Below are 25,461 nucleotides of genomic sequence, written 5' to 3' on the forward strand. Positions count from 1 at the left end.
TCTCTTTTCCCACCCTATCGAAGAAAAAATTTTATAAAAATGGACAAACGGTTAATATCATTAACTGCTGCATATCGCGAATGTAATAAGTTCGTAAAATAGAATAACATATAATAATCGTGGTTTGCCTTAATTATTAAATTTAACGTAACATTAATTAATTAAATTTCGCAGACTTTTTTTTTCTTGGTTTCGAACGATCGATCGATCGGTAGAATATAGTTAATTCTTCGATATATTCCTAATTAGTTCAAAATTATCCATTGTTAAGAAACATAATGAAATATTCATTTCAATTTTTCTGTAAGTATTGGTACAACTTTAAACAAGTCCGCAACTAATCCATAATCTGCTACTTGAAAAATTGGTGCTTCTGGGTCTTTATTAATAGCAACAATTGTTTTTGAATCCTTCATACCGGCAAGATGCTGAATTGCTCCAGAAATACCCACTGCTATGTACAAATCCTAAAGCGAAATTACGAACAAGGTCATTGTTGAGTACACCCAATATTATTTCAATGCGTCATTCAAGTACATACCGGTGCAACGATCTTTCCCGTTTGTCCAACCTGCAGATCATTGGACACATATCCAGCGTCAACGGCAGCTCTTGAAGCTCCGACAGCAGCATTAAGCTTATCAGCCAGGGAATAGAGCAATTTAAAATTTTCGCCCGACTTTAATCCCCGTCCACCCGAAACGACTACTTTAGCGGACGTTAATTCGGGCCTATCGCTTTTGCTAATTTCTTGCTTAATAAATTCAACTAGATTCGTTTTGTAATCACCAGGTGGGGCTGGTTCACACGCAGCATTACCGCCTTCCAGAGGCAATGCATCGAACGAAGTACCTCTCACCGACACAACTTTTACATTATCTTTGACTTTTATGGTCTGTATAGCATTGCCAGCATAAATTGTGCGAACAAAAGTGTCTGGCGCTTTTATACCAATAATATCGCTTACCGGTGAAACATCCAATTTTGCCGCAATCTAAAATCAATTCAACAAATATACAATATATGATTTATTATTTAAGTAAGAGAAATGGTAACGTAATGTTTCTACCAAAGATGATCAAATCTTAGCTGCTTATTCCTAATTTTAAAAATAAATCTGATATGTAAAATTTGGAATTAATTCTCTTATGGAATAACATTTAAAATGATTGGTTATACTATTGACGAATGACATCATATAACTTTGTTCTCGAACAAGGCTTGCATGATTGAGAATTACAAATTTTGCTTTTACGATACGATATAAAAGATTTTAAATGACGACCATATCCGTCTTAATAATGTATTTATAGAAAAAGTAATAAAATCAAGTATGTACTAACTCTCGGTAATAATGATTTACCAAAAGCACTAGCACCGGCTAAAATGTGAGTGTATTTATTTTGGTTGTGCATCGCTAATATCAGTGGCGTCAATGATTCCGAAGTAAATCCTTTAAATGCTTCGCTATTTGCCAAAAGTACTTTATTAATGCCATTTGCATTGCTTGCGGCCTTTGCCACCGCATCGCAATTTGTTCCAGCGACTAAAACGGTAATGTCACCACCAATTTGTTTTGCTGCACTCAACACATTACATGTTATTGGTGACAATACCTCATTATTATGTTCCGCTATGACTAACGTTGATTTAAGGCGTATTTGTGTATTTACCTGAAAATGAAAAGCGTATAATAAAAGAAAAGTGAAAACTTTTATTCGCTATTAAAATCATAATAAATAACTTAATAATTAAATGCCAAGGCACACGTATGGTGCGGTTTGTAAGAACATATAAACGATCATGAACGTTTTGCTTTACACGTCTTCGTAATGAATTTTCGTACTTACTCTTCTTGCATTGAGTAGAAATCTGAACGACGCAGCAAACATTTTTACATATACTCAATATATTTCGTATCTTATAATAAAGGTTAGCATTAAATAACTTATTTTACTTATTTTCCTTTATTACATCAGCTGATAATTTTCTCAATTTCTATTCGCTCTAAGGTCAAATCGTACATTGGATGTGAATATAGCTTGCGCTAGGTGAAGCCACGGGCTGTTGATTTTTTTTCTTTTTTAACCTATTCAGAGATCTAAACCATTCGAACGATCTATGGCGAGTACACGAGCGACGCTCACGGCCTCGTACGAGAACTAAACTTTTCTTTTTTTTATTTATTTATTTATTTATTTATTTGTTTGTTTTTTTTCAACTCTATTCGGTAAATGCGGACAAAAGCGCGCTCGCCGCATGTACGAGTATATGCGAGGGTACGTATATTTAACATAACCTTACAAACTCTTTGAATGAATGATTTATATAAATATTTATAGGCACCTATCTTCCACATGGACCACGACGCAGTAAAACATTTTATTCGCTTAGAAGAATAATTTCTTTTATTTTCCTTGCAATGTCTACCAACAAATTTGCTTATCGATTAATAACATTTTCAAGATCTTTTCGGTAATCAATCTCATTGTATGAGTAGGAACCATAGATGTATACAATACGCAGAGTATGTGATCTCCATCTTTTAGAGCATGACATTTATGATATTCCGAACACAGATATGTTTCCTTGGCACCCACGAATTTCCATTTACTTCCAAAGTCCATTTCTAGGCAATTTTCTTCCAACTCGGACGAAGGCATAAACGTTTCTATTGCCTGATGATAAAAAGTTCTTAAAACGTCTAATCTGTGCGTTCCCGTTACCCGATTTTTTGTGCTTTGTGCATTTCTACCAAGTACAAATTTTTCTATCTTACAGTTTGCCAATAAGAATCTAGAAAAATAATTTCTCCTTTCATAATCCTGTTTTAAACAAATGAAGCTAATGGGGGAAAAAAAAAAAAAAAAAAAAGTATATTTTGTGATGAATAAATTTATATTACCCCAATGCATTAATATCCAAAGAGATTGCAGTGGGTACGTTTCTAGGATAACACTGTTCCGAATTACGTAAAATGTCCATACTTGTTCTCCAGCATTGCACAACATATCTTTCAATCTCTGATAACTCTGGATTAGGTCCGCATAGGGCCACCACTTCTACATGATTTATCAACGTGATAGATACTAATCTATAAGCTATCTAAAAAAAAAAAAAGGAAGAAGTGGACTCTATTATAACAAGCGTGCATGTTTATTACGTGCTTATGCATTTCAAATATTTCTGAGGTAGACAATAGTTATTTCTTTCAAATCACTAACGCGACATGATACTTACGTCAGGACTTTTGTAAGGTAAAAATATTGGTAAATCGCGTGCCGTGTAATTAGTTTCGGTCGCTATTGTCATTATTAACAATTTTCTTTCTATAGGATCCAAGGACCACCATCCATCGGTTGCTACTGCTAAACAACCATGTACCAAAATGCATCCATACATTGAATCTAAACATTCCATGTATCCCTCTAAACAAGTCTTTAAAAAGTTTTATAAAATACATATGAATCATCCAATGATACATAATACATTTAAAATATACAATTAATGTTATACCTGCAACAGATGGTTCTCATGTAAAATTATACACTCTGTCATATTAACAATATCCGTCTTGGTACAAATTCGATCTCCGATATCTAAACATTCTAAAAGTCTATCTATAATTGGATTACATGCACGCAAATCTTTTTTCAAGCGCTCTATATTCTTTGCGTTTTTGATTTCATCAATACCGACGAATAAGATCATCGCACCAAAGGCAACATCGAGGAATTTATTTAAAGTATATTTTGTTGCACCATTGGCAATAATTATTAATATAATACTTTGTTCATATTCTTTCCAAACTATAGCTGTATCTGGTAGATCCGTATTTAATAGCTTCATATTTTGTGTTTTAAGAAACATGTGGACGCCATTTAGAGATGCCATTTTAGAAAAAGTTATCTACAAATATTTCATAAAGAAATTGACAACTAAAACGGTATAACAAACAATGGTTATTCCATATAAAACATAAGGACGAACCATTTCTTTATCTCCCTTTTGGCGAGAAAACAATGGAATTCCTCCTGATGATGTTAAACACATTACTTGTGCTGCCATAATTCTCTTCTTTCTCGATATCTCCTCGATTATTTCTATTTCTTGTTAAATTATAATTAAACTCGACCAAATGTCATCGTATCGCGTTTAATTGTGTGCAAAGGGCTCGATATTGCTTGCTTTGTTTACAACAACAAACTGCATATAGAAGTAATACATGTCTATACATGTGTGTACGCGCGCGCGCACACACGCATACATCATATATATACATATGTATATGGCGTGTGTGCACACAATGTATATGCATGCCACAACACGCACGCACGCACAACGATACGTTAAATGTTGCGTTAACGAGGAAAATATATTAAAAAATTTTGTAACATACACTTTACTATATTTTCAATACATATACTTTGAACTATCCAATAAATGCTTTGTTGCGTCTCAAGAGATTTCAGTGGATGTCCAAACATGAATGTTAAATCAAGAATGAGAAAATAAGAAAGAGAGAGAGAGAGAGAGAGAGAGAAAGAAAGGAAATAAATAAACAATGTATAAGGGACATATATATGAAGAATCTCTTCAAATTTAAATTACAAAAAATGAGACAACATACTTATAATGAGTATCTTGTAGCGATTTGACATCTACTTGTGTAAAAATTAACTTTTGAGGTTATTCAATCATTATAAAATGATAGAAGAAAGAAATAATAAAAGGTATACCATGTACATCGGTGGTATTTTTTCAACTTTAAAATTTGATATAGACGTCGTAGACATCCCCTCAAGACAACCATGCGTAACCAATTTAGATGTATTCTTTCTGGTATGTTCAATTATAATGCACTTAATTGACATGGCATTTGATATCAACATCGCGGTAAGATATCTACTGGCAAATAAAGTAATATATTTTATTTGGACCCTTGTCTTTCTACTTATTCCATCTTTTATAAATGTAATTATTAGTAAAAGAATGCAACATCAAGACGAAAAGGTAAATGCGACTATTGAATCTGTACTACGTCTTGCTTTTTTCAAGGGGGGAAAAAAAGAAAAAGAAAAGTCAAGCGTATAGAATACTTTTACGGTTCATAAAAATTGTCACGCTCTCATTTATATCTTGTATTGTAGACAGAGTCAGAGTTGGCGCAATTAGAAAATCATAAGTCTTGTACGCAAGTGATGATTAAGAAGAAAATATATTGCGTCTTGGCGGTGGCTTTCCAATTAGCACCTGTGATACGTTATTATGATACTTTGATTTATGCTTTAAAGGCACGTAAATGTGAGAAAGTAGGTGATCGCAATGGCCAAAGACGATATTATCTTAAAATGCTTAAGGAAGATCAAGACGTTGCGCTCTTGAGAATATTTGAATGCTTTCTAGAAGCAGCACCTCAGCAAGTTCTGCAATTAACTATTTTATTGAAGCATTATAACAGAGACATAAATCTTGAATGTATTTGTCCTTTTCAATTATATTTAATCGAATTTAATTATATAAAGGTGCTCTATAATATAATAATTAGAAATTCTTCTCTTCTTCTTTTCTAGTTATACATCAAGTCTGTAGTATTGTTAGTTCTTTAGTCAGTATGGGTTGGGCCATGGCAAGTTACAATCGCACCATTCGATTGGCCCAACATGATAAGGAAATAATTAACATTCGAGGTAGCATATGTCAATTTTTGTGGCACTTCCTTGTTACAGGTATGTTTAACATTATGGAATAAGTTGTAGTAATGCAGGATATGCCATTTGTTAGGTAATCTTCTTTGATTACAGTCTCAAGAATATTAATTGTGAGTTTAATTGCCAGTATATGGCCGTTATACACCGGTATCGCTTGTATCTGTCATTGGATTGCCATGACAATTTGGATTTTGATCGATTCACATGGTATATTACAGTTTTGTCGTAAGAATAATCGTGCTCCTCATATGAGACCAACGATAACGGAACGATTTTATTCCGTGCTTCTTGCATTGGTCATAGGTCTACTCCATATATTTGTATATTTAAATATTATAGATGGCAATACTTTTTTAAAACATGCCTTTTTTTACAGCCTATGCTTTTTTGAAAATGTTATCGCTAATCTTCTTTGGATGTTTAATTTTTCTATAGAAGCAAAACATTCTTGGTACTTTTTTCTATACATTGTTCCTTCCACGGTGCCTTTCTTGTTAGGTATCACTGCCATGATTCTTTATTATACACTTTATCATCCAGTTAGGAAGAGTCAACCACAATCGAGCTTAAATAATGAAGATTGATCTTTATGATAAAGTGCAAAAGATAATACTTAAGTAGATAAATGTCGCATTTAATATTATCATATCTCATGTGTCGCGCGTGCGGCACACGTAACATTCCCTAATAATTTATTAATTTTTATATGAATTTTGTAATACTTAGACGTATAAGAGAAGAAAATAAGATGTATCGATCTTCCGTAATCTATAGTAACACTATCTTAGGTGATTTATATACGCTAAAAGATGTAAGAATTAGAATAAATTGTATATGTAAACAGAATCAGATTGAAGAAATTAACATATCATTAATTAATACTTAACTTAAATAAGATTACATATAACAAATAATATTAACGAGCAGTATTTTGCATACAAGTTAAACTAATAATCTTTCAAGTGCAGTTATATATAATATTTCACCAATGCTAAAAGATTCTTTTCCGCACTTATATTTTTTTATCATTTTTATTTATGTTTTGAGGATACATGTGAAACGTGTGTCTATATACATATATACATATATACATACATATATATATATATATATATATATATATATATCTACACACGCGCGCGACACATATATATATACTCTTATTTCATAACAATCTAATTAATTGATAAGTTAACATAACAATGAATTTCTCAATGGTAAAATGATTAAGTGGAATGTATTAAATAACAAATAAAATAATAGTCACAAACATAAAATCGAAATTTTGCGAAGGTTTACAATGCATAATTCCTTTTTGCAAATATCAATCCACTGGATTTTGAACTACTATGAGAATGAATTCTTTGTCTGGGGCAACCATTATTTCATGTTTTTTGCTACGAATACGTAAAAATGTTAGATCATTTGTTGGATCCAAATCACGAACTACAGAGCGTGCTTTGTCTGACAGCTGACTGATCAGGCCGGCGTATTGCACTGTCGTTGTATTATCCAATGTGGATTTAATAGGAATTCCTGTTATAATATATATATATATATATATTTATATATAATTCGAACGAGAGATCATTTATACGATAATAATATTATTTAACATAATAAATACTAACCTTCTGCATTTACTACAATAGTTCCAACAACGCCCTTATGAGATTGTATACGTTTCATGGTTTCCTCGACTTCTTGTGCCTTAAGCAACAAATCGTTATATACATTTATTTTCATACATTTATAATACGATTATATACTATTATTCTTTATTTATACGAAATTATCAAATTACCATGTTGTGAATTTAGAACGTTCTTTCTGGCATAACACAATAATTATAAAATTACTTAACGAGCATGTCTTTCAAATAGATAGAGATAGAGAGAGAGAGAGAGAGAACGAATATAATTCGGTACAACAATCGATATAATTGACCGCAACTAATCTGACCCCGAAAATTTCTTATTATGCGTAATATTGTAGGTATCCAACGGGCGGAGCATTAAACAGACAATACTTAGATTTGAAACTAAAATTTATCATGGTTCCGTAGGGCGGCATATTCAAATCTGTTATAAGGTAGAGAAAGTAAAACACGTATAATAATCAACTTAATTTTATTGGAATAAAATTTAATATTAATTTTAATTAGGCCAACTCAAACGATTATATTACATTCCTGCGTTTATGCATTATCATTTTTATAAATATTAATTAATAATGTATGTGTGTGTATACGTACGCATACATACAGATCTTTAAATAAACAAATACTCAAACGTAACACGATCCATGTTTATTTGAGTTTAGAAATAATCAAATAAGTAACGTTAGTCAGAGGCATAATACGCATAATTGTTACTGGTATCACATTAGAACAATTTGAAGAGAAGGAGTTAATCTATTTAAAAGACAGCGCAATTTGCCAAGCAGAAAAGTACTTTATTATTATAGAGATACGATTAAATCTGTTCCTGGATACATCGGTAAATTAAGATTGTAAGCTAATGCCAGTTTTTTAGGTACAAATCTGCCTCCCAGGTAATGAAATTTTCCTTTAAATTTATGGGCGCACATCTTTGGTGCCGTTAAGGATATCAACATTTCTGGACATATATCATCTTTCAAAGATGGACCATTTTCAACATCCCATCCTGAAGGTATGTCTATGCTACATATAGGAATTGAAGCAGCTTTCAATATCTTCATAATAGGAACAAAGGTATCCCTTACAGGAGGTTTAAAACTAAATCCAAACAAAGCGTCGACTATGACTCTGAATCCATTTAAAAGTTCAACTGGATCCTTATCTATTATAAATTTACTTTCTAAAATCGTTATATCATTTTCTTTACACTGATGCAACAGATTTTTATACAATTGGTTGTCGGTTTCTTTTGGATAATAAATCTCGGGAGAATAACCAAAATGTTTCAAATGCCTGGCGCATACCAAACCATCGCCGCCATTATTTCCTGGTCCGCAACAAATCAGAATTCTATCTGAAGAATTATTTGACAAAGGATATGACTTTGCTATTGCTATGGCACAACTTTGACCAGCTAATTCCATCAATTGGTCCAAGCTAAATTTATATCTTTCAAATAGATCCTTATCAATGTTGATTGCTTCCGATTGATTCAAATATTTTACCATTTTCTTATGCTCCAGTCGCTTTATTGTTAAACAACTATTGTTTCTAACATTTAAAACAGGTATCACATGTTCGAACCACAAATTATTTCGACAAATCGACAAACCTTTAAAAATTATCGATAACATTTATAAGCCTGGGGTTTTTTTATCCTTTTTATCGGTTACCTGTACTCTTGTAGCAGATTGTCGTCGATTGGTCAAGACCAATTTTATAGGGATAATATATTTGTTGAAACGGATCGAATTATGTCTCTAGGTATTCGAAAATGAAGAGCAGATTGTCTATCATTTAAATAATTACGAGGTAATAAATACATTATTTGAGTTTATATGAGCGATGAATTCATTTAAAATGTATAAATTTTATGTAAAATGTTGGCCAGGCTCCTGGCGTCACGTGCGCCACCTTTTGGCTGGGCCGCTAAATGCAACGTCGTTACATACTTCAATTTTTTCATTTACAAATCTTGCCTGTTGATTGAATCTTCGAAAATGATTGTGTTTTGATCTCGATCGGGGACAGGGGAAAAAAAGAAAAAGAAAGTAATTGCCATCTCTAAATATAAATTTGTTGAGGTGACCAATAATAAGAAGAGATAGATATTCCGAGAGTTGTAAACGAGACTTTTCCCATTTTGAAAGGAATTGTCATAGATATAGGTTATGAGTATTTTCATTAACATTGTTAAGACGGAAAAGTAAAACATAAAGATTAAGATGATAGAAGAAGATATTGAAGCAGATCAAGGTGGTTTGCGCGTCGATGGGAGACGTCCATTAGAATTGAGACAAATTCACGTAAGAATGGGTGTTTTCGGTCAAGCCGACGGAAGCGCTTATATAGAACATGGTAAAACAAAGATTTTGGCGGCGGTATACGGGCCTCATCAGGTATCGTGATGATTTTAATCTATATATTTTTCTATATATATATATAGAGAGAGAGAAATTATATATATATATATATATATATATATATATATATATATAATGAATCCTGTATAATTGGTCTAACTTTTTGAAAACGATTCACAGCCTAAAGGCACAGGTAGAAGTAGCAGCAAAATTACCAAAGCCATTGTGAATTGTCAATATAGTATGGCAGTATTTAGTTTTACATCCGGCGAACGTAAACGTAAACCAAGAGGTGACCGTAAATCACAGGAAAGGTCTCTTGAATTGCGCCGTGCAATGGAAGCGATAATACATTTGGAATTGTATCCGCGCTCGCAGATTGATATTTTCGTGGAAGTATTACAAGTAGACGGAAGCGATTATTGTGCGTCCGTTAATGCAGCCAGCCTGGCATTGATCGACGCCGGGATACCTATAAAGGTATATTTTTATATTGAAGTTGGTCATTATACGTGTTGGCTCGCTTACGATGTCATTATATATTTTTTCATTTTCCTTACCTTTAGAATTATGCGATTGGATGTACAATAACATTAGTAAATTCTTCATACACGGATGGAGAGGAGGGAGGTGTAGGCTCGGGTGTATTGGATGCAAATTTTATAGAAGAATGCGCTCCGGGTGTAACTTTATCTATTGTTGCATTACCTGAAACAAATAATGATAACGCGACAAAAAATTCTGGATTGATAGTCGTTGCTCAAGGAGCGGGTCAAAGGTTACATTTATCGCATTTGGAATCATTAAAACAGCGTGCTTTGCTTGGATGTCAAGACATAAAAGCCATTTTAGATCGTGCCGTACGTCACCATTTAACAATACATTCACTTCCATCGTTATGTAACGTTACACTGGATTAAAGCGAAAAAATAGTCTTACGTTTTTTCAATATGCCACTTTATTTTTTAATAAAGTATATTATACAAAAAGTGGTTCCTCACGTCCTATGAAGTATTATACTAGAAAAGAATAGAGACATGTTAAAAAAAGAAAATAAAAGGAGGAGGAAGAAGAAAAGAAGATATCCTAGTAAAGATAACTTAGTATAAAAATCTCTTTCTGTACAATATTCATGTTAACGTCGACTTTTCTTCTTGGCAAATTTCTCATTTAGAAATATCTTGGACGGTCTTGATTTTATCAAACTTTAGCATCTGGATGTCTCTCCAAGATCATACCCACTCCCTAAAACACACATACACATACACATACATATAATAATTCGATAATTTATTATTCTAATTCTATTAATTAAGGGGAATATAATTGATCTATTATTATTTGAATTCACCTGTCCGCCAGCTGCACATGCTGCAATTAGCCCAAACTGTTGATCTTCTTTGATAAGCCTGTTGGCAGTATGAGTGGCTAAACGGATTCCTGTAGCTGCAAACGGATGACCAATCGAAAGAGATCCACCCCATGAATTCCACTTTTGGAGTTCTGGAACACCTACTTTTTCACTTTTTTTTAAATAATGTTGCGCGAACCAATCGGAATCCAAAGCTTTCAGATTAGCTAATATTTGGGCGGCAAAGGCTTCGTGTACTTCCCATACGCCAATATCCTTTATACTTAACTTAGATTTTTCTAATACCTGTAATTTCATATAAGTTCATATAGGTTCATGCATTTTTTCGCGCATGCCGTATACTATTATCTATAAACCTTGGGAATGGCGTATGCGGGGCCTAAAAGTAATTGATCAACCGGATCTTGTGATACATAAGTAAAGTTTCGTAAATATGCTTTCGGCTTGAGACCCAATAAACGAGCTTTTTCCTCTGTCGTTATCAGGGCCGCTGATGCGCCATCGGTTAAAAACGATGCATTAGCTGCGGTAACAGTCCCATACGGTTTGACAAATGCTGGCTTCAATTTTCCCAATTGTTCTGGCGTTGAAACACGTATTCCATTATCTTTATTTATTACTTCTTCTACGCCTAAAACTGTACGCTTAATGTTATAATAATATGAAAACGACAATGTGCTCAATTTTGTTCTCCTCCACGTACCTTTAATGGGCACCAAATCCGAAAGATTTCCTTGCTTCTGTGCTTGCGCAGCTAACGTGTGGGATCTCAATGCGTACTCGTCCTCTTCCTTTCGCGTTATCGCGAATGCTGCTGCCAAGCGGTCTCCGCTATGTCCCATTGTTTCACCGCTAGAAAATTCTGCCACGGCTGGCAACTAAAGATAAATTTGTCTTTTTTTTCGTTTGTTTGCTTTGTTTCTACTTTTTTTTTCTTTTTTGTATAATACAGAGAGAGTAAGTACATCATATATATATATATATATATATATAAAAAAAATTTTAACTAACATCCGGGATAAAGTGCGACGGCCTAATGGACCCTAAAAGAGATAATTTTTGTGCAAGAGTCTTTGCTTTATTGCCTTGCAGCATTAAACTTCTCATAGGACGACTAAGCCTTATAGGTATATCTGACATGAATTCAACACCTCCGGCCACAATGACATCATAGGTACCGCATGCAATTAAACCCATAGCAGTGGTCATGGCTTGATTACTGCTAATACAAGCCATTGTAATTGTATGCGCCGGTGTATATTCACTGTAACCTGCGCCTAAAGCTGCTTCACGACCGATATTTGATGTTTTTATTTCCTGCATTACAGTACCGTAACAAATATATTCTACGGCTTCGTTAGGAAAACCTATTTTTCTTTTCAAACTCCTAGAATAAAAAGGCATTGAAATGGTGATTAAAATTTAGAAAAAAAAAAAAAAAGAAAAAAAACTTACAACAGAGAATGCCTAGCAAGATCGTATGACATGAGATTTTTGTATTGCGTTCCAGATTGGAGGAAAGGCGTACGTACGCCGTCTACAAATACAATGTTTTTTGAAGTTTGATCATACTTTGTTGCATAATTTTTGTTTATTTGAACTCCCCAAGCCCGTGGATAGATGGCACCTGTTGCATACATAACAATTAATACCTTTGAAAGAACAAATCAAATAAATTTTCATCACAAATTTTGAATATTCAAAATCGCACGCACGCACGTACTAGTGCACGTGCGCTCGCTTATATATCTATACGCTTCTTCAACGTTGAACTTTGAGCTTTGTTGTATAGCAAAAGAAATTCTTCAATTCCAGCAACTTTTTAATTTGTCAAATAGTTGTTGGCCATCTTAAAAAATAGTAAAATATAGCAACGTACCATAAATCTTAAATCCTTGATCTATCTTTGAAACAGCCTTTATAAAGGGAAACATTGTATATTTGAAATGTTCTTCTTATACAGAGATCACGCAACAATAATGTGCAACGCTTATCAAAATGTATTATGATCGCGCAAGTATAGACTGTAACTGAATTGAAATCACTTGTGCTGCCATTTAGCATTATTGGACAAAATATAAAACTGCATTGTATTGTATGTAAATGGCATAACAAATGGCGCTATGCAAATGTAAAAATAAACCTTTAAAGGCGACGAAATAGGAATATTTATCTATCTTATTGAAACATGCCAATCGATTGTAACAATTGAAACGATGAGTTTGTATCGTTAATTGCTGTTATTTATTGATAATGATATGAAATAATTAAAAAGAAATTCCACGAATATACTAGGGAAAATTTACATTTTCTGGGTAAATCGGAAGGCATTGGTAGCGCTGGTTTGTACATAACACCTTCTACTTGTTTACATTGTCCATCTTGCCGTAAAATATACTCCGCGCTCTCGATTTGGCGGTATAATGCGGTTAGCGGCACTAAGATCAGAATTTCTTTTGGTCTCGGAATCTTTGGGAAGAAATAATATTTATTATTTAGGTCGAAGAGATGAAGTGTACTACACCAGAGATTTCTTGGCACAATCGAGATCCAGTTTTGAGCATCGACATACAGAATAAATCGTGTGAAACATCTGCGGGTGAAGATTTTTGGCGTCTAGCTACTGGAGGAGCTGATTCTCATGTTTTGGTAAAGTCATTTAAATCAATTGAATTAAAATGATCAAAATAATTACAGCTTAACTTATATTCAGATTTGGCATCTTTTGTCGTGCGAGAATAGTACGACAACAATAAAATGTGTAGCGGACTTGGAACGACATCAAAAGGCAGTAAATGTTGTCAGATTTTCACCATCTAAAGAAATTCTTGCATCAGCGGATGACGGTATAGTTAAAAATAATATTGTATATACATTTCATTATATATTATTACTTTACTATCGTGATCCGAAGGATAATCTGTATGACATTTCTTTTTATAGAATCTGTCATTATTTTATGGAAGCAAAAGGAGGAATGCGACTTTTTTATCTCGCCTGAGGACAATGAGAATAAGGAACAGTGGAGTTCATGGAAAGTCCTGAGAGGCCATTTAGAGGATGTTTACGATATATGTTGGTCGCCAGACTCTACTTCCATAATATCAGGTTCTGTAGATAATACAGCAATTCTATGGGATATTCATAAAGGTCGTACCAATGGTATATTATCCGATTCAAAAGGATTCGTGCAAGGCGTTACCTGGGACCCTTGTAACCAATATATATGTACAATGAGCAGCGACAGGTATTTGTGAATATATTTCCAATAGTCACTCATTTAATATCATCATATTTATGTACGTCTTTAACGTTATCATTATATCGTTGATAATAATAAATTAATTATTGACTTTAGGCAGTGCAGATTAGTTGATATCTCTACGAAGAAGACAGTACAGCGCGTGCACAAGTCCATTATTCCTACACCGCTTGATTATCCTTTGCGAGACAAAACAGTTCGTTTATTTTATGACGATACATTTAAGTCATTTTTCAGAAGACTAACTTTTTCTATAGACGGAACATTAATAATCGTTCCATCAGGCATAATAGAGCCGCAAGATACCATAGAAAAGACATCAAATGCGACAATTGTCTTCTCTAGGCATAACTTGAAAGAGTTAGTATTCAAACAGAGGCGTTGTGTCCCATGAAGTTTATATATATATATATATATGCTAACATTACTAGTATTATTTGTCTATTTATCTTCAGGCCAATAATGATTTTGCCTTCCTTGGACGAATGTACAATAGCAATTCGATGTTGTCCTGTTTATTTTGAACTTAGAAAAAATGGACCCACTCCTACGATAGCATTACCTTATAGAATAATATTTGCCGTTGCAACGCAACGTTCAATATTAATTTATGATACTCAACAAATTTCTCCGATAGCCGTGATATCAAATATTCATTATACCAGATTAACCGACATTGCGTGGTTCGTAAAAGACTTTTGTATAATTTTTTTTAACACGATCATTGGACAAATAAGCAGAAACATGTGCAGTTTTTATTCTTTACAGGTCTAGCAATGGTCGTATCTTAGTTGTATCTTCTACGGATGGTTATTGCTCGATAATACATTTTTCGGAGAATGAACTAGGCCATGTGCATAACGTCAAAGGTGCATCGATTACTTCAACTGTACTTCGAAATAGTAATAATAACAACAACAACGAAAGAATTACGCCAAATACTCCAGGCTCTGCGATTGAAACGAAAGATAATACCTTGCTTCTTGATATAGATACGAATGCAATGGACGTTGATGTAACCAAATATAAAGAAATAGAAGCGCAAAGTAGGGATGATCAATGTGAAGAAACTTATCATGAAAATGACGACATAATGGAGCGGAATAATTGCAATTCATCGGAGTGCAGTTTGGCTAAAGATCAATGTGTTAATAAAAGTGAGGGGACGATAGAAGAAACCGAAGATATTAAATTAGTTTATAATGAAGAGAGCGACAATGATACAAGATCAGGAATTAAAAGGAATACACCTAATAAAATAAAGACATCTTCGGTAATATCGAAAAAGACACCGCGAAGGGTGAAATTGATAACTCTTTCTAGTTCCAAAAGAAAAAAATAATTAACGTCATTAACTTATTCATTTTATCAAGTTTATTATGTAAATAAGCCCAAAACGACTATAATATTTCTATTATTTTTCTAACACTTTTCTATAATAATTGGCAAAATATATATATAAAATAGTGTTTTTCTTAAACTTGATCCTCTATTATTCCTCTCATCAATGCATATTTCAATATTAATTTTTCTTTCATTTTGTATATAATCGATCGTTATATGGACTTTTAAAGCGATTTATTTCGATCGAAGTTGTCCCTTTCAATATATCGAACGACTACGACTTAATCCATAGAGCGCGCACGCATCGCGTCATCGTATCGCGACTACTCTCATCTTAACTGTCTTTATTTTGCACGTCTAACGTCTGACGCTAATCTATATTACGTCAAATTAATCGCTAAAGAATTATTTATATTTTAAATATAATTTCATCCACCATGCAAAGTTTTAACAAATGTTTCTTAAATCCAACGACTATTAATCTGAGTGAGTAAAACTCTCGAGGTTATGTTTATTCTTATGTACCAAAAGATCAAGTTTTGTTTATTGTTTATTTTCTTTTTTAACAGCATGCATCAGGTATGCATCAAAGAAAAGTAGTACCAGTACAAGAAATAAACCTATTAAGACAAGACCGAAGCACAGAGGTATCCGTGTAAATGATGGTGGTTTTGTACAGGCAGGAACAATACTTGCTACTCAATTGAAACCTAGATTTCATCCTGGTTTAAATGTAAATTAAATACGCTTTATAAATATTTCTTTCTATCGAATATCACATAACTCTGCTTTCTCTCTCTCTCTCTCTCTCTCTCTCTCTCTCTCTCTCTCTCTCTCTCTCACTCTCTCTCTCTCACTCACTCACACTCACTCTTTCTCTCCTTAGGTTGGCTGGGGAAGAGATGGAACATTGTTTGCTATGGAGGCAGGAAAGGTGTTGATAACTTGTGAGAAGATCAATCTTGATTTTGATCATAATTGGGTGATAAAACATTATGCAGGTCGGGAAGGACAAACTATCTATAAGAAACATTTCAACGTAATACCAATGCCTCAACACGATCGTTTTAAACTGATCAATGCCATTTAGACTAGAGAATTTTATTAAGTAATTCGTACAGAAAAGAATGTATGATTAATTCAGATAATATAAACAACGCATAACGCAATTATTTAATATTTTTTGATCGTTTGTCAAACAGAAAAGTCCCTGATAACAGATTTGTAATAATATTACAATATAAGTAGAGAGAGAATTTAATTTATATGATTATTAATTACGTATACTACTTTACAATCGCTCCTATCTGTTTTCAGCCCACTGAAATGATTGATAATTTACACTTTTACCACCTTCAGAGAATGTGGCCAATATTTGGGTTTTCCTAACGTGACTTGCAATACGACATTGCCCAATAAGCTCTGTGATAGGTATTTCCTCGTTTCTGCTTTTGCATTGAATTATAAATTGAGAATGAAACATAATCGGATCGCCTGTAAAAATATGAATTTATATGTATAATTATAAACACATGTAAAGTTCCTTTTCGAGATAATAGCAGTTAAGACTAATAAATGTTGTAATAAAGTAATGTCATATATCTATATCTATATATATATAGATACCTGGATACACTAGGAAGTCGCCACCGAACTTTTCTCCATTCGTTATGTAATAACCTCGTTCCCAAAGGTCTTTAAATGTCGCATATCGAAGTTTTTCTTGTACGCTATTAGGATATTTCCATTCGACTATTTCAAAGTTACCCCCATTACACCATGGATAAGCTAATAAACAAAATGATAAATAATATATATCGTATACGTTTTATGCAATGAAATTGACGAAACATTTCATTCTGACTGACATGTTATTTGAGATAAAAAATTTGACACATTGCCAATATTTTGTACCATATCTTATTACCCGTATGCGTCTGTACAAGTGCTTCACTTTTTTCTAATTTAGGCAATTTTGACATTTGTTCGTCAAAGAGATCTTTAGTATTTACTTCTACATTGTTTAAAGCTTCTTGCAAATCTTTATCCAAAGGTTTTCGCATTTTTTTCTTATTTGTTTCTATCCCTAAAATTTTTCGTCTTTTTCCTTCCACTATTTTATCCATCATTGCTACAATCTAGAATGATTTTATTATCATAACAACATAAAAATTCATAAAATTGTGTAATTGCAAATACCTGTTTTTCTTTTTCTTTCTTCAAACATTTTTCCTGTTCCATAAACAATATCTCTCTATACTTGTCAAAGGTTTCTTTTAACGATTCGCTCGGTGGGTATTCTAAATGTGAATACTTAACAACACGTGCAATTTTTTTTTCTAATAAAAGGGAGACTTCTTCTGGCAACAAAAGCAATGGAAGACCTGAAAGTACTTCTTGCCGGGGATATTTTGGTAGACAGCCCACTAATTCTCCAGTTATTCTATGATCTTTCCGCAGTCTTAGCCAATCTTAAAGAGAGAGAGAGAGAGAGAGAGAGAGAGAGAGAGAGAGAGAGAGAGAGAGAGAGAGAGAGAGAGAGAGAGAGAGAGAAAGAGAGAGAGAAATAAATTATAATGATCTTTTACAAAAAAACTTTTCACTCTTTTTTTCATTGATTATGTATCATTCACAAAGAAATGGCATATTGTACGAGAACATTATTTTACATGATTACACTATAACCAAACATCATAACACGGAAATAATAAAAACAAGATAATTTTACCGTCCGCGTTCCATATAAAGGCATTACTTTTTGAAAACGTCAAATTGATCATATCTGACATACTGAATTTTTTTAATATCGAACTTTTTTCTATTTAATCTTTCACAATCCGTTATTCTGGTAAAGTCCTTAAAGCACTTCAAGATTTATTAGAGTGAAGTTGGCAAGTAATCCGGGTTGGCACCACTAGCAACTATTTTAATAATGGCAGCCACTGGTACGCACATATAACACTTTGGACATGCTAGAGTATTAGCAGCTTGAACAATAAATTTCTATGATTGTGTAAATATATACGTATATATGGTATTTTATTAACTATGCGACATATGTACATGTAAAAAAGAAATTCATTCTATAATTGATTAATACTTTAATTGACAACACTGTTTTAAATACAATATATACCTATTTTTAATAAATGGCATGTAATAATTATGTTTAAACGTATACTTACAACATATATATGCATATATGTATGTATGTCAAAACTAATCGACTTAATATTCATATAGGTGGTGAACATCCCGTATTTGTGATTGGGAAGTATCGATTGAGTATTTCTTCGAGTGACCACCATTTATACGGTGGCCCAACATATAAAAATATATTTACTGCATAAAATCCGAAAAAAAATACCAGTGCATAGAAAATGAGCGCGCGCCACGATGGTAGAATTTGGATGTTCGTGAAAGAATGAGATACCGAAGTACTAGAAAAAAAAAAGAAAAAAAAAAAAGGAAAAAAGAAAGAAAAAATGTTGATATAGATGACACAATATCATGAAAAGTGTTTTGCCTATTGTCTATAATCACTCGCATATTACCGTAATCTTGTTTCTTCGCCAACAATTTTCGACTTTGCCGAACTCGAATGATAGAATTTACAAACTTGTAGTATGCTCTTATTTTCTTCTAGCAAATTCTTTCTCGGTTGCGTTCTGTCGAGAAAATTTCTGAAATAATAATTGAATAATACCTACATATCATATTTTATATATATATATATATATATACATATATATATATATATATATATACATATATATATATATATATATATATATATATATATATACATATATATATATATATATAAATATTCCCTAAATATCTATAAATATGTTTGAAAAGCACAAGCATTTGATTTACATATTTTCATGAAAACAAACTGGACTAACTCTTTGCTATCTGACATTTGACTTTCACCATCCGACGACGTCGGCCTGATCTTTTCTTCCCTTGCAGTTGCGCAATTCGTTCTTCCTTCCTAAATCAAATATAATCTAATAGGTTAGGAGGGTACAGATGTTAAGAGAACTGAAGGAAAATGACAAAGTTTTCATCATTTAATACTAACCGTATTGTTTCTCTGTGCTACATTAAGTATAAAATACTCATCGGAATTCTCCCTGTTCGTAAGCGCACATTTACTTCGCGACAACGCGCTATTATTTGCAAAACTACAAAGTGATATCGAAACTGTTTCTTCTCCATCTCCAGAGTCGACCTTTTCTAGGCGTTCCTCGTTATTCATCTCGTTCAAACGGTCCTTGTATATCCTAAATAAGGATAATTTTTTTCTTGACATTTCCAAATCAGCGAATCGTCGTACGAGCGACTCACAATTATCGTTGCCATCTTTCTTATTTTTACTTTTCGACGAATCTGCGTGACAGAAATGTGATACGTTTGCATAAAAATTAATAAAGAAAGAAAACAAGATTATTCAGAAGGTTAACATACTAACGTCTGTTAAACAATAGTGAAGAAAGGGAGGAAAAAAAAGGGCCTTACTTTTATTCTTCGATTCGATGCGCATCGGTGTTGAGTATGCAGCTGGTAGATGATCTTCCGTATAACATTCTCGATCGAAATTAGAGAATCTTCGAAAATACATAGACGTTATATCACGGCAAATGGGGGCCGCTAATTTATCGATTAAATATGTTTCACTATTGATCGAATAGATTTCTTTATTCATATCCATGAGATAATTATTAGGGCTTTCATTATAATAATCTCTGTTTAAACGACCTTCCTCAAATTGTTCCACGATTTTATATTGCTTTGTTTCGCGGATGTTCGTTTTCGATTTTATATTTTCAAGCAATTTATTACTCGCTGCAGCGAAATCTGCTTGTTGCGTATCCTTATTGGTAAGATTTTGCTCTTTGGTGAAAGGCGAGGTTTTATCCGACGGGAATTTCAATTTCATAGGAGCCAAGTGAACAGGACGGTGTAATTCAAACGGACGGTCTTCCAACTTGTCTATAGAAAAATCTTGGGGGAGTAGATTATCGGATCGAAGAGACGACGAACTAACCGAAGAATCTGTACTACTATCGTTCAATGACCGATAGGTACCTCCGAATGCATATCCATGAGAGCTTGTTAAATTCTGCCGATCGTTCTGCTTGAGTAATACGGGAAACTTGTTTACTCTTTCAACTTCTTCACAAGTTGACCCGTCGAAGGATTTTTTTCTCATTTCAATGGCTTCATTGATTAATGGCTCCGCTGATAATGGCATGGCAGCATTAAACGAAGGCCGACAAAATAAAGCTTTCTTTTCAGGAAGTAGACTAGATTCGGACTTTGATTTACGATTACCTGATAAGGTATACGTCTTATTAATATCCACGTTTATATTAATGATTTTAATAAAGAAATTTGGGACATTGTAAATGTTTCTTTCGATATATTACTTACGCGTTATTGCGACTCGTTTGGATGTAACCGAAAAGTCTATTGGTAACGATAAATGGCCCATAAATGGTACAAATCTTTCATTATCCGTATAATCTCCATTACCATCATCCATAATATCGACTCTTATTTTGGTAGCGGCGTCGTTATAAGAATTCTTACAGAACGTTAACTTATGAATTTTTCTTCTTTCTAATCTAGTTAAACTATAAATAAATAATAATAGAAGAGATAAGCGAGATTCTAACGAAATATGTCTATATGCGATAGGAAGGACAAGTTATCTTTCCTCATTGACCTGATATTTTCCGTTAATCTTTTTTTTCGTGGACTTGTAATACATCGAACACTTTTGTCCAATACTTGTATGATTGGATCGCCGACGAAGGATTTCGGCATCATTACTACTTTAGGACATTTCGCAGATATAGTAAATTGGTCTTGTTTCTCTTTCGATATATCATGAGATGCGATTATTTGATTTTTTTTACAACTAAAATTAAACGATAAGAAAATGATTGTAAAGAATTTCTAATCTTCAACGATATTTTTACATTCATATCGTATATTGATTTGCTTACAAGCATTCTAGATGATCTTCCTCGTTTAAGTTGGACAATTCCTGCAAATTTTTTTTCTTTCTAGAAATTGCCGGCACTTGAATACCAATTTCAATACCTCTAGGTTCTGGAGATGTTGTGTTTACCTGATGAATAATTTACTTTAATAACTATGTAATACCATTTGTTCGCTTTACACGACTAACCATATCCAAAAGAATTTGTATCCTTTGTTTAAGGACCTCCAAATCTTTCATCTTTTCAGAACTCTCAGTACAATGGTTTATATTTTGTATAAGATGAAGACAGTTCTTGTCGCATCCCGATACCAATTGTTGGAAAACACTTTGATAAATTACAAAAAAAAAAAAAGAAATATCCCGGTATAAAATATTCTCGAAGTTGGGATATTAATAAAAACGCATTAATGTATATATTTACCATTCTGTTTGTTGTATAAGTTTATCAATTTCTAATTCGTAACATTGCACTTGCTTCTTCAATTCGTAGCTTATCGTATCATTCCAGCTGCATATATTCGTGAAACCCTTAAAGGTACATATATATATAATGCATATGAAGAATTGTTCCTTTACACACACACACACACACAAACACGGATATATATCTTTCGTTTTATTCTTTCTCTTTTGCTCTTCTTTTTTGCACAGATCAGTGAGATAAAATTTTTACACTTACAGAAGCTTTCAATTCGTCATACAGGGAATCTTGAAGAAACGTATCGTTGAATCTGTTATATGGAATATCGTGTACCGTGCAATATGGTTCTGCGTTCGAATGTGGCATCTTAGAGAGCTGAAATTATATTCAAGGAAATCTCTATTATATACGTGCACCTACTAATTACACACACACACACACACACACACACAGAGAGAGAGAGAGAGAGAGAGAGACAGTTTTCTGCGATTCTAACGATCAAGTAAGTATGGCTGACGACGAAGATGAAAATGAACTCACTTTGTCTGTAGAAGTACGAGTATTCATACTTATGAGTAATTTTAATTCCGCATTTTCATCTTCCAGTTGACGATTATTTTCTCGTAGCATCTGCAAGACATAGACGATTATGGCTATTCATATGACGATTCTAGTAAATCATTGAACACCTTGGCGGTTAAGAAAAAATTGTATTTACGTCTGCTTACTTTGATCATATTTTCGCGCGCTTCGTAATTACTTCGAAGATTTTCATTCGCTTCTTTCAAGTCTGTAATTGTCATAAGCAATGATTCGCACTCGTTATACTTTTCATCCAATTTTTCAACTATTTCATCCTTCTGCTTCGTACATTCGAGTCTTTCGTTCGTAACTTTCTTTAATTTATTCTTCAGACTTGTTACTTCTTGCGCCTAATTGCAAGTGCAAGAAAAATTATAATTACGAATCCATAATATTTTTTCGTTGTCAACGCGAACGATCATATCACCATTACAACCTCTAATTCGACCGTTTCTAATCTTGTTAATAATATCCGTTGCTCTTTTGTAGATTTCTGGAGTGCTATATTGGTGTCTTTTTCTTTTCTCCTAACTTCATCCAATATGTCTTTTTGTTCATCATATTCTCGTTGCAGTTCACTATATTTTTCATGGATTTGTTCCCTGCGAAATAATCAAGGGGCAATACGCCATCGAATTTCAAATAATAATTATAAAAATACAATTGAATAGATATAACGTATAATACATACAATTGACGTTTGAAATATTTTTGTTGCCTTTCCAAAATTGAATTTCTATCATCTAATTTCGCGATTTCTTCTCGAAGAAGAGCGTTTTCTTCCGTTATTTGCGTTACTTTTAAATGGAATTTTGTATTTCGGATATCCTCCTCCATATCGTCTTTCCTGGATATTATGGCTATTTACTTAATTTTTGCATTTGTTGCAGTTTTCTTTCTTGGGCGTAGATTTGTGTGTATGTTTGTTTGTTTGTTTGTTTGTCGTACATACATTCATTTATTAATTAGCGCTATCTGTTGGAGTGACAAACAATACTTATCGGGGGAATACTTTTTAAATTATTGTATTTTTTTGCACGAATCAATTATCACCCGGCTTGTAATATAGAATATATGAGCCGTGATCAAAAATCATGCCATGCTAAAGGAGCACGTACAATTAAACACATATATACTAAATAAATATATAATTATGTTGTAGGAGAAAACAGAGGTTCTTGATCACCTTTCGTTTAACATAAACAAAGTATGTAAGTTGTTTACCTAGGTTTTTTCCAGCTTGGCATTCACCATAACGTCATTTTATTCACTCGAAATACGTAGATATGTCACGACGTTTTTATCAAGTCCAGGATCTTTATTACTTATTAAATTCAAGTTACCCAGTTAAAGAAAATTTTAGGTTAAGAATATTTGGCTTATAATCGATAAGTTTTCGCTTTTCCCTTTCAACCTTCTTACCGTCTAAAGAACCATAACGAGAAGAATAAAGATGAGATATAGATGTAATACATATCTACGTGTTATTAAGTCGATCGCGATAGAAACGAATTGTCCTATATATTTTAGAATTTGAACCGTTAAAATGTTACAATTACGATTTAAGATCTATACAATTGCGGGTCATTACTTCACGTTATAAACGCCTGCCAACACAGGACGGATCGCAAATTAAAGTTGGTAATCGTTTAAACGTTCGTTCTTTTTCCAGAAATTTTCATCAAGTCTACCAATGGCAAAATGTTAGAAACTATTATAATTGGTTAAGCCCATTATGTACTTATATACTTATTGTTAATTACGAAACAAACCAATCGAACAAAACCGATACAAACAAGATATATCGTTGGTACTTGATAAAATAATTACTAGAGAATTTGTGGTATTATTCATTTCGATCGGTCTTATTATCGGCATCATTCATAACTATATCCCGCGTATCCATGGTGCCTAAATACTTGTGGCCAAATAAATAACTTACAAAGAGGATCTATGTAACAAATTGAACCTACCTTACCGTATTATATTAATCGACGAATACTTTATATTAACTACAATTTAATCGCATTTCTTTTTATACTAACTTTATATCAATCGCACGAGATTTATTAAAAAGAGTCGAATCGAATCGAATTAATAATTTCGGTAATTTTATAATTAATTAAACGATTTTTATTGCACGCGGGATAGAATCGAGTAATATTTTAACAATAGTACATTTATTTAAACATTAGAAAGTCTGAATCGCGCGCGGGACTTAAAATAATTTTAATATAAACTTCTATTACTTTAAAATTTTAATTTCGGAGTAGTTGCCTCGTGTAATATAAACATAAACACATTTTTGGACGACTTTGACAGTTCGCGACTTAGTTTGCTCTTACTCTCCGACCTGTGCACATCGCGATACAATTTTCTAAACGCTAAAGCTTATAAATTAATATTATCGATAATTTTATAATTATTTAAACGATTTTTATTGATCGTGGAATAGAGTAGAATAATATTTAAACAATAGTACAATAAATTAAACATTAAAAAGTCTGAATCGCGCGCGGGACTTAAAATAATTTTAATATAAACTTCTATTACTTTAAAATTTTAATTTCGGAGTATTTGCCTCGTGTAATATAAACATATACTCACTTTTTCACGACTTTGACAGTTCGCGACTTAGTTTGCTCTTACTCTCCGACCTGTGCACATCGCGATTGTCTTTTCCAAACGCTAAAGCTTATAAAATAATATTTTCGGTAATTTTATAATTAT

The 25,461-nt window shown here is 32.9% G+C and overlaps 11 protein-coding genes across 20 annotated transcripts; 4 read left to right on the forward strand and 7 right to left on the reverse strand.

Moving 5' to 3' along the window:
• Positions 1-114: 114 nt before the first annotated feature.
• On the reverse strand, positions 115-1,989 carry wal (electron transfer flavoprotein subunit alpha wal). Its single transcript, XM_035883065.2, has 4 exons — positions 1,851-1,989; positions 1,344-1,673; positions 542-994; positions 115-467 (listed from the first exon to the last, which is right to left on the reverse strand). Exons 1-4 carry the CDS (start codon positions 1,890-1,892, stop codon positions 288-290), a joined length of 1,005 nt encoding a protein of 334 aa, XP_035738958.1. The 5' UTR covers positions 1,893-1,989; the 3' UTR covers positions 115-287.
• A 437-nt stretch (positions 1,990-2,426) lies between these two features.
• On the reverse strand, positions 2,427-4,131 carry fy (fuzzy planar cell polarity protein-like protein). The gene is made up of 5 exons (XM_035883045.2): positions 3,991-4,131; positions 3,517-3,909; positions 3,241-3,438; positions 2,906-3,105; positions 2,427-2,796 (listed from the first exon to the last, which is right to left on the reverse strand). The coding sequence occupies exons 1-5, from the start codon at positions 4,066-4,068 to the stop codon at positions 2,427-2,429; spliced, it is 1,239 nt and encodes a 412-aa protein (XP_035738938.1). The 5' UTR covers positions 4,069-4,131.
• A 576-nt stretch (positions 4,132-4,707) lies between these two features.
• On the forward strand, positions 4,708-6,295 carry LOC118449002 (XK-related protein 6). Its single transcript, XM_035883037.2, has 4 exons — positions 4,708-5,013; positions 5,151-5,478; positions 5,574-5,729; positions 5,805-6,295. The coding sequence occupies exons 1-4, from the start codon at positions 4,708-4,710 to the stop codon at positions 6,293-6,295; spliced, it is 1,281 nt and encodes a 426-aa protein (XP_035738930.2).
• Positions 6,296-6,892: 597 nt separating this feature from the next.
• Positions 6,893-7,715, reverse strand: robl (dynein light chain roadblock). The gene is made up of 3 exons (XM_035883081.2): positions 7,516-7,715; positions 7,343-7,421; positions 6,893-7,247 (listed from the first exon to the last, which is right to left on the reverse strand). Exons 1-3 carry the CDS (start codon positions 7,516-7,518, stop codon positions 7,036-7,038), a joined length of 294 nt encoding a protein of 97 aa, XP_035738974.1. The 5' UTR covers positions 7,519-7,715; the 3' UTR covers positions 6,893-7,035.
• A 155-nt stretch (positions 7,716-7,870) lies between these two features.
• On the reverse strand, positions 7,871-9,268 carry Naxe (NAD(P)HX epimerase). Its single transcript, XM_035883072.2, has one exon. It carries the CDS (start codon positions 9,003-9,005, stop codon positions 8,172-8,174), a length of 834 nt encoding a protein of 277 aa, XP_035738965.1. The 5' UTR covers positions 9,006-9,268; the 3' UTR covers positions 7,871-8,171.
• Positions 9,269-9,307: 39 nt separating this feature from the next.
• On the forward strand, positions 9,308-10,697 carry Ski6 (exosome complex component Ski6). Its single transcript, XM_035883073.2, has 3 exons — positions 9,308-9,770; positions 9,915-10,214; positions 10,301-10,697. Exons 1-3 carry the CDS (start codon positions 9,597-9,599, stop codon positions 10,652-10,654), a joined length of 828 nt encoding a protein of 275 aa, XP_035738966.1. The 5' UTR covers positions 9,308-9,596; the 3' UTR covers positions 10,655-10,697.
• Positions 10,698-10,761: 64 nt separating this feature from the next.
• Mtpbeta (mitochondrial trifunctional protein beta subunit) lies at positions 10,762-13,185 on the reverse strand. The gene is made up of 7 exons (XM_035883036.2): positions 12,986-13,185; positions 12,562-12,733; positions 12,118-12,493; positions 11,810-11,984; positions 11,463-11,743; positions 11,086-11,391; positions 10,762-10,979 (listed from the first exon to the last, which is right to left on the reverse strand). The coding sequence occupies exons 1-7, from the start codon at positions 13,038-13,040 to the stop codon at positions 10,935-10,937; spliced, it is 1,410 nt and encodes a 469-aa protein (XP_035738929.1). The 5' UTR covers positions 13,041-13,185; the 3' UTR covers positions 10,762-10,934.
• Positions 13,186-13,406: 221 nt separating this feature from the next.
• Positions 13,407-15,846, forward strand: Caf1-105 (chromatin assembly factor 1, p105 subunit). Of its 4 annotated transcripts, none has more exons than XM_035883016.2 (7): positions 13,407-13,534; positions 13,606-13,755; positions 13,820-13,952; positions 14,050-14,353; positions 14,465-14,728; positions 14,824-15,051; positions 15,137-15,846. In XM_035883016.2, exons 2-7 carry the CDS (start codon positions 13,615-13,617, stop codon positions 15,708-15,710), a joined length of 1,644 nt encoding a protein of 547 aa, XP_035738909.2. In that variant the 5' UTR covers positions 13,407-13,534; positions 13,606-13,614; the 3' UTR covers positions 15,711-15,846. The 4 variants fall into 4 exon arrangements, with proteins under 4 accessions (XP_035738909.2, XP_085513946.1, XP_085513948.1 ...); XM_085657820.1 differs by having other exon boundaries at positions 13,430-13,448; XM_085657822.1 differs by having other exon boundaries at positions 13,465-13,755; positions 15,137-15,237; positions 15,361-15,846.
• A 158-nt stretch (positions 15,847-16,004) lies between these two features.
• Positions 16,005-17,166, forward strand: mRpL27 (mitochondrial ribosomal protein L27). Of its 2 annotated transcripts, XM_085657823.1 has the most exons (4): positions 16,005-16,198; positions 16,282-16,445; positions 16,599-16,713; positions 17,030-17,166. In XM_085657823.1, exons 1-4 carry the CDS (start codon positions 16,150-16,152, stop codon positions 17,035-17,037), a joined length of 336 nt encoding a protein of 111 aa, XP_085513949.1. In that variant the 5' UTR covers positions 16,005-16,149; the 3' UTR covers positions 17,038-17,166. The 2 variants fall into 2 exon arrangements, with proteins under 2 accessions (XP_085513949.1, XP_035738972.1); XM_035883079.2 differs by lacking the exon at positions 17,030-17,166 and having other exon boundaries at positions 16,123-16,198; positions 16,599-16,802.
• Tsen34 (tRNA splicing endonuclease subunit 34) lies at positions 17,016-18,582 on the reverse strand. Of its 2 annotated transcripts, none has more exons than XM_035883070.2 (5): positions 18,441-18,582; positions 17,912-18,183; positions 17,640-17,850; positions 17,339-17,500; positions 17,016-17,206 (listed from the first exon to the last, which is right to left on the reverse strand). In XM_035883070.2, exons 1-5 carry the CDS (start codon positions 18,499-18,501, stop codon positions 17,016-17,018), a joined length of 897 nt encoding a protein of 298 aa, XP_035738963.1. In that variant the 5' UTR covers positions 18,502-18,582. The 2 variants fall into 2 exon arrangements, with proteins under 2 accessions (XP_035738963.1, XP_035738964.1); XM_035883071.2 differs by having other exon boundaries at positions 17,912-18,173; positions 18,441-18,581.
• Positions 18,583-18,612: 30 nt separating this feature from the next.
• On the reverse strand, positions 18,613-24,345 carry LOC118448986 (uncharacterized). Of its 5 annotated transcripts, none has more exons than XR_004840294.2 (17): positions 23,956-24,345; positions 23,423-23,706; positions 23,159-23,333; positions 22,878-23,081; positions 22,690-22,779; positions 22,408-22,524; positions 22,150-22,256; positions 21,915-22,053; positions 21,730-21,854; positions 21,447-21,641; positions 21,152-21,354; positions 20,237-21,052; positions 19,800-20,107; positions 19,621-19,709; positions 19,267-19,395; positions 18,898-19,152; positions 18,613-18,699 (listed from the first exon to the last, which is right to left on the reverse strand). XR_004840294.2 is itself a non-coding variant. In XM_035882998.2 (17 exons), the coding sequence occupies exons 2-17, from the start codon at positions 23,566-23,568 to the stop codon at positions 18,948-18,950; spliced, it is 2,952 nt and encodes a 983-aa protein (XP_035738891.2). In that variant the 5' UTR covers positions 23,569-23,706; positions 23,956-24,345; the 3' UTR covers positions 18,760-18,947. The 5 variants fall into 5 exon arrangements, 4 of the variants coding, with proteins under 4 accessions (XP_035738891.2, XP_035738890.2, XP_085513945.1 ...); XM_035882998.2 differs by lacking the exon at positions 18,613-18,699 and having other exon boundaries at positions 18,760-19,152; positions 20,237-20,710; positions 20,807-21,052; XM_035882997.2 differs by lacking the exon at positions 18,613-18,699 and having other exon boundaries at positions 18,760-19,152; positions 23,168-23,333.
• Between the last annotated feature and the right edge of the window lie 1,116 nt (positions 24,346-25,461).

Source organism: Vespa mandarinia, chromosome 6, assembly GCF_050613455.1.
Source record: "Vespa mandarinia isolate Hongniang chromosome 6, ASM5061345v1, whole genome shotgun sequence".
NCBI lineage: Eukaryota > Metazoa > Arthropoda > Insecta > Hymenoptera > Vespidae > Vespa > Vespa mandarinia.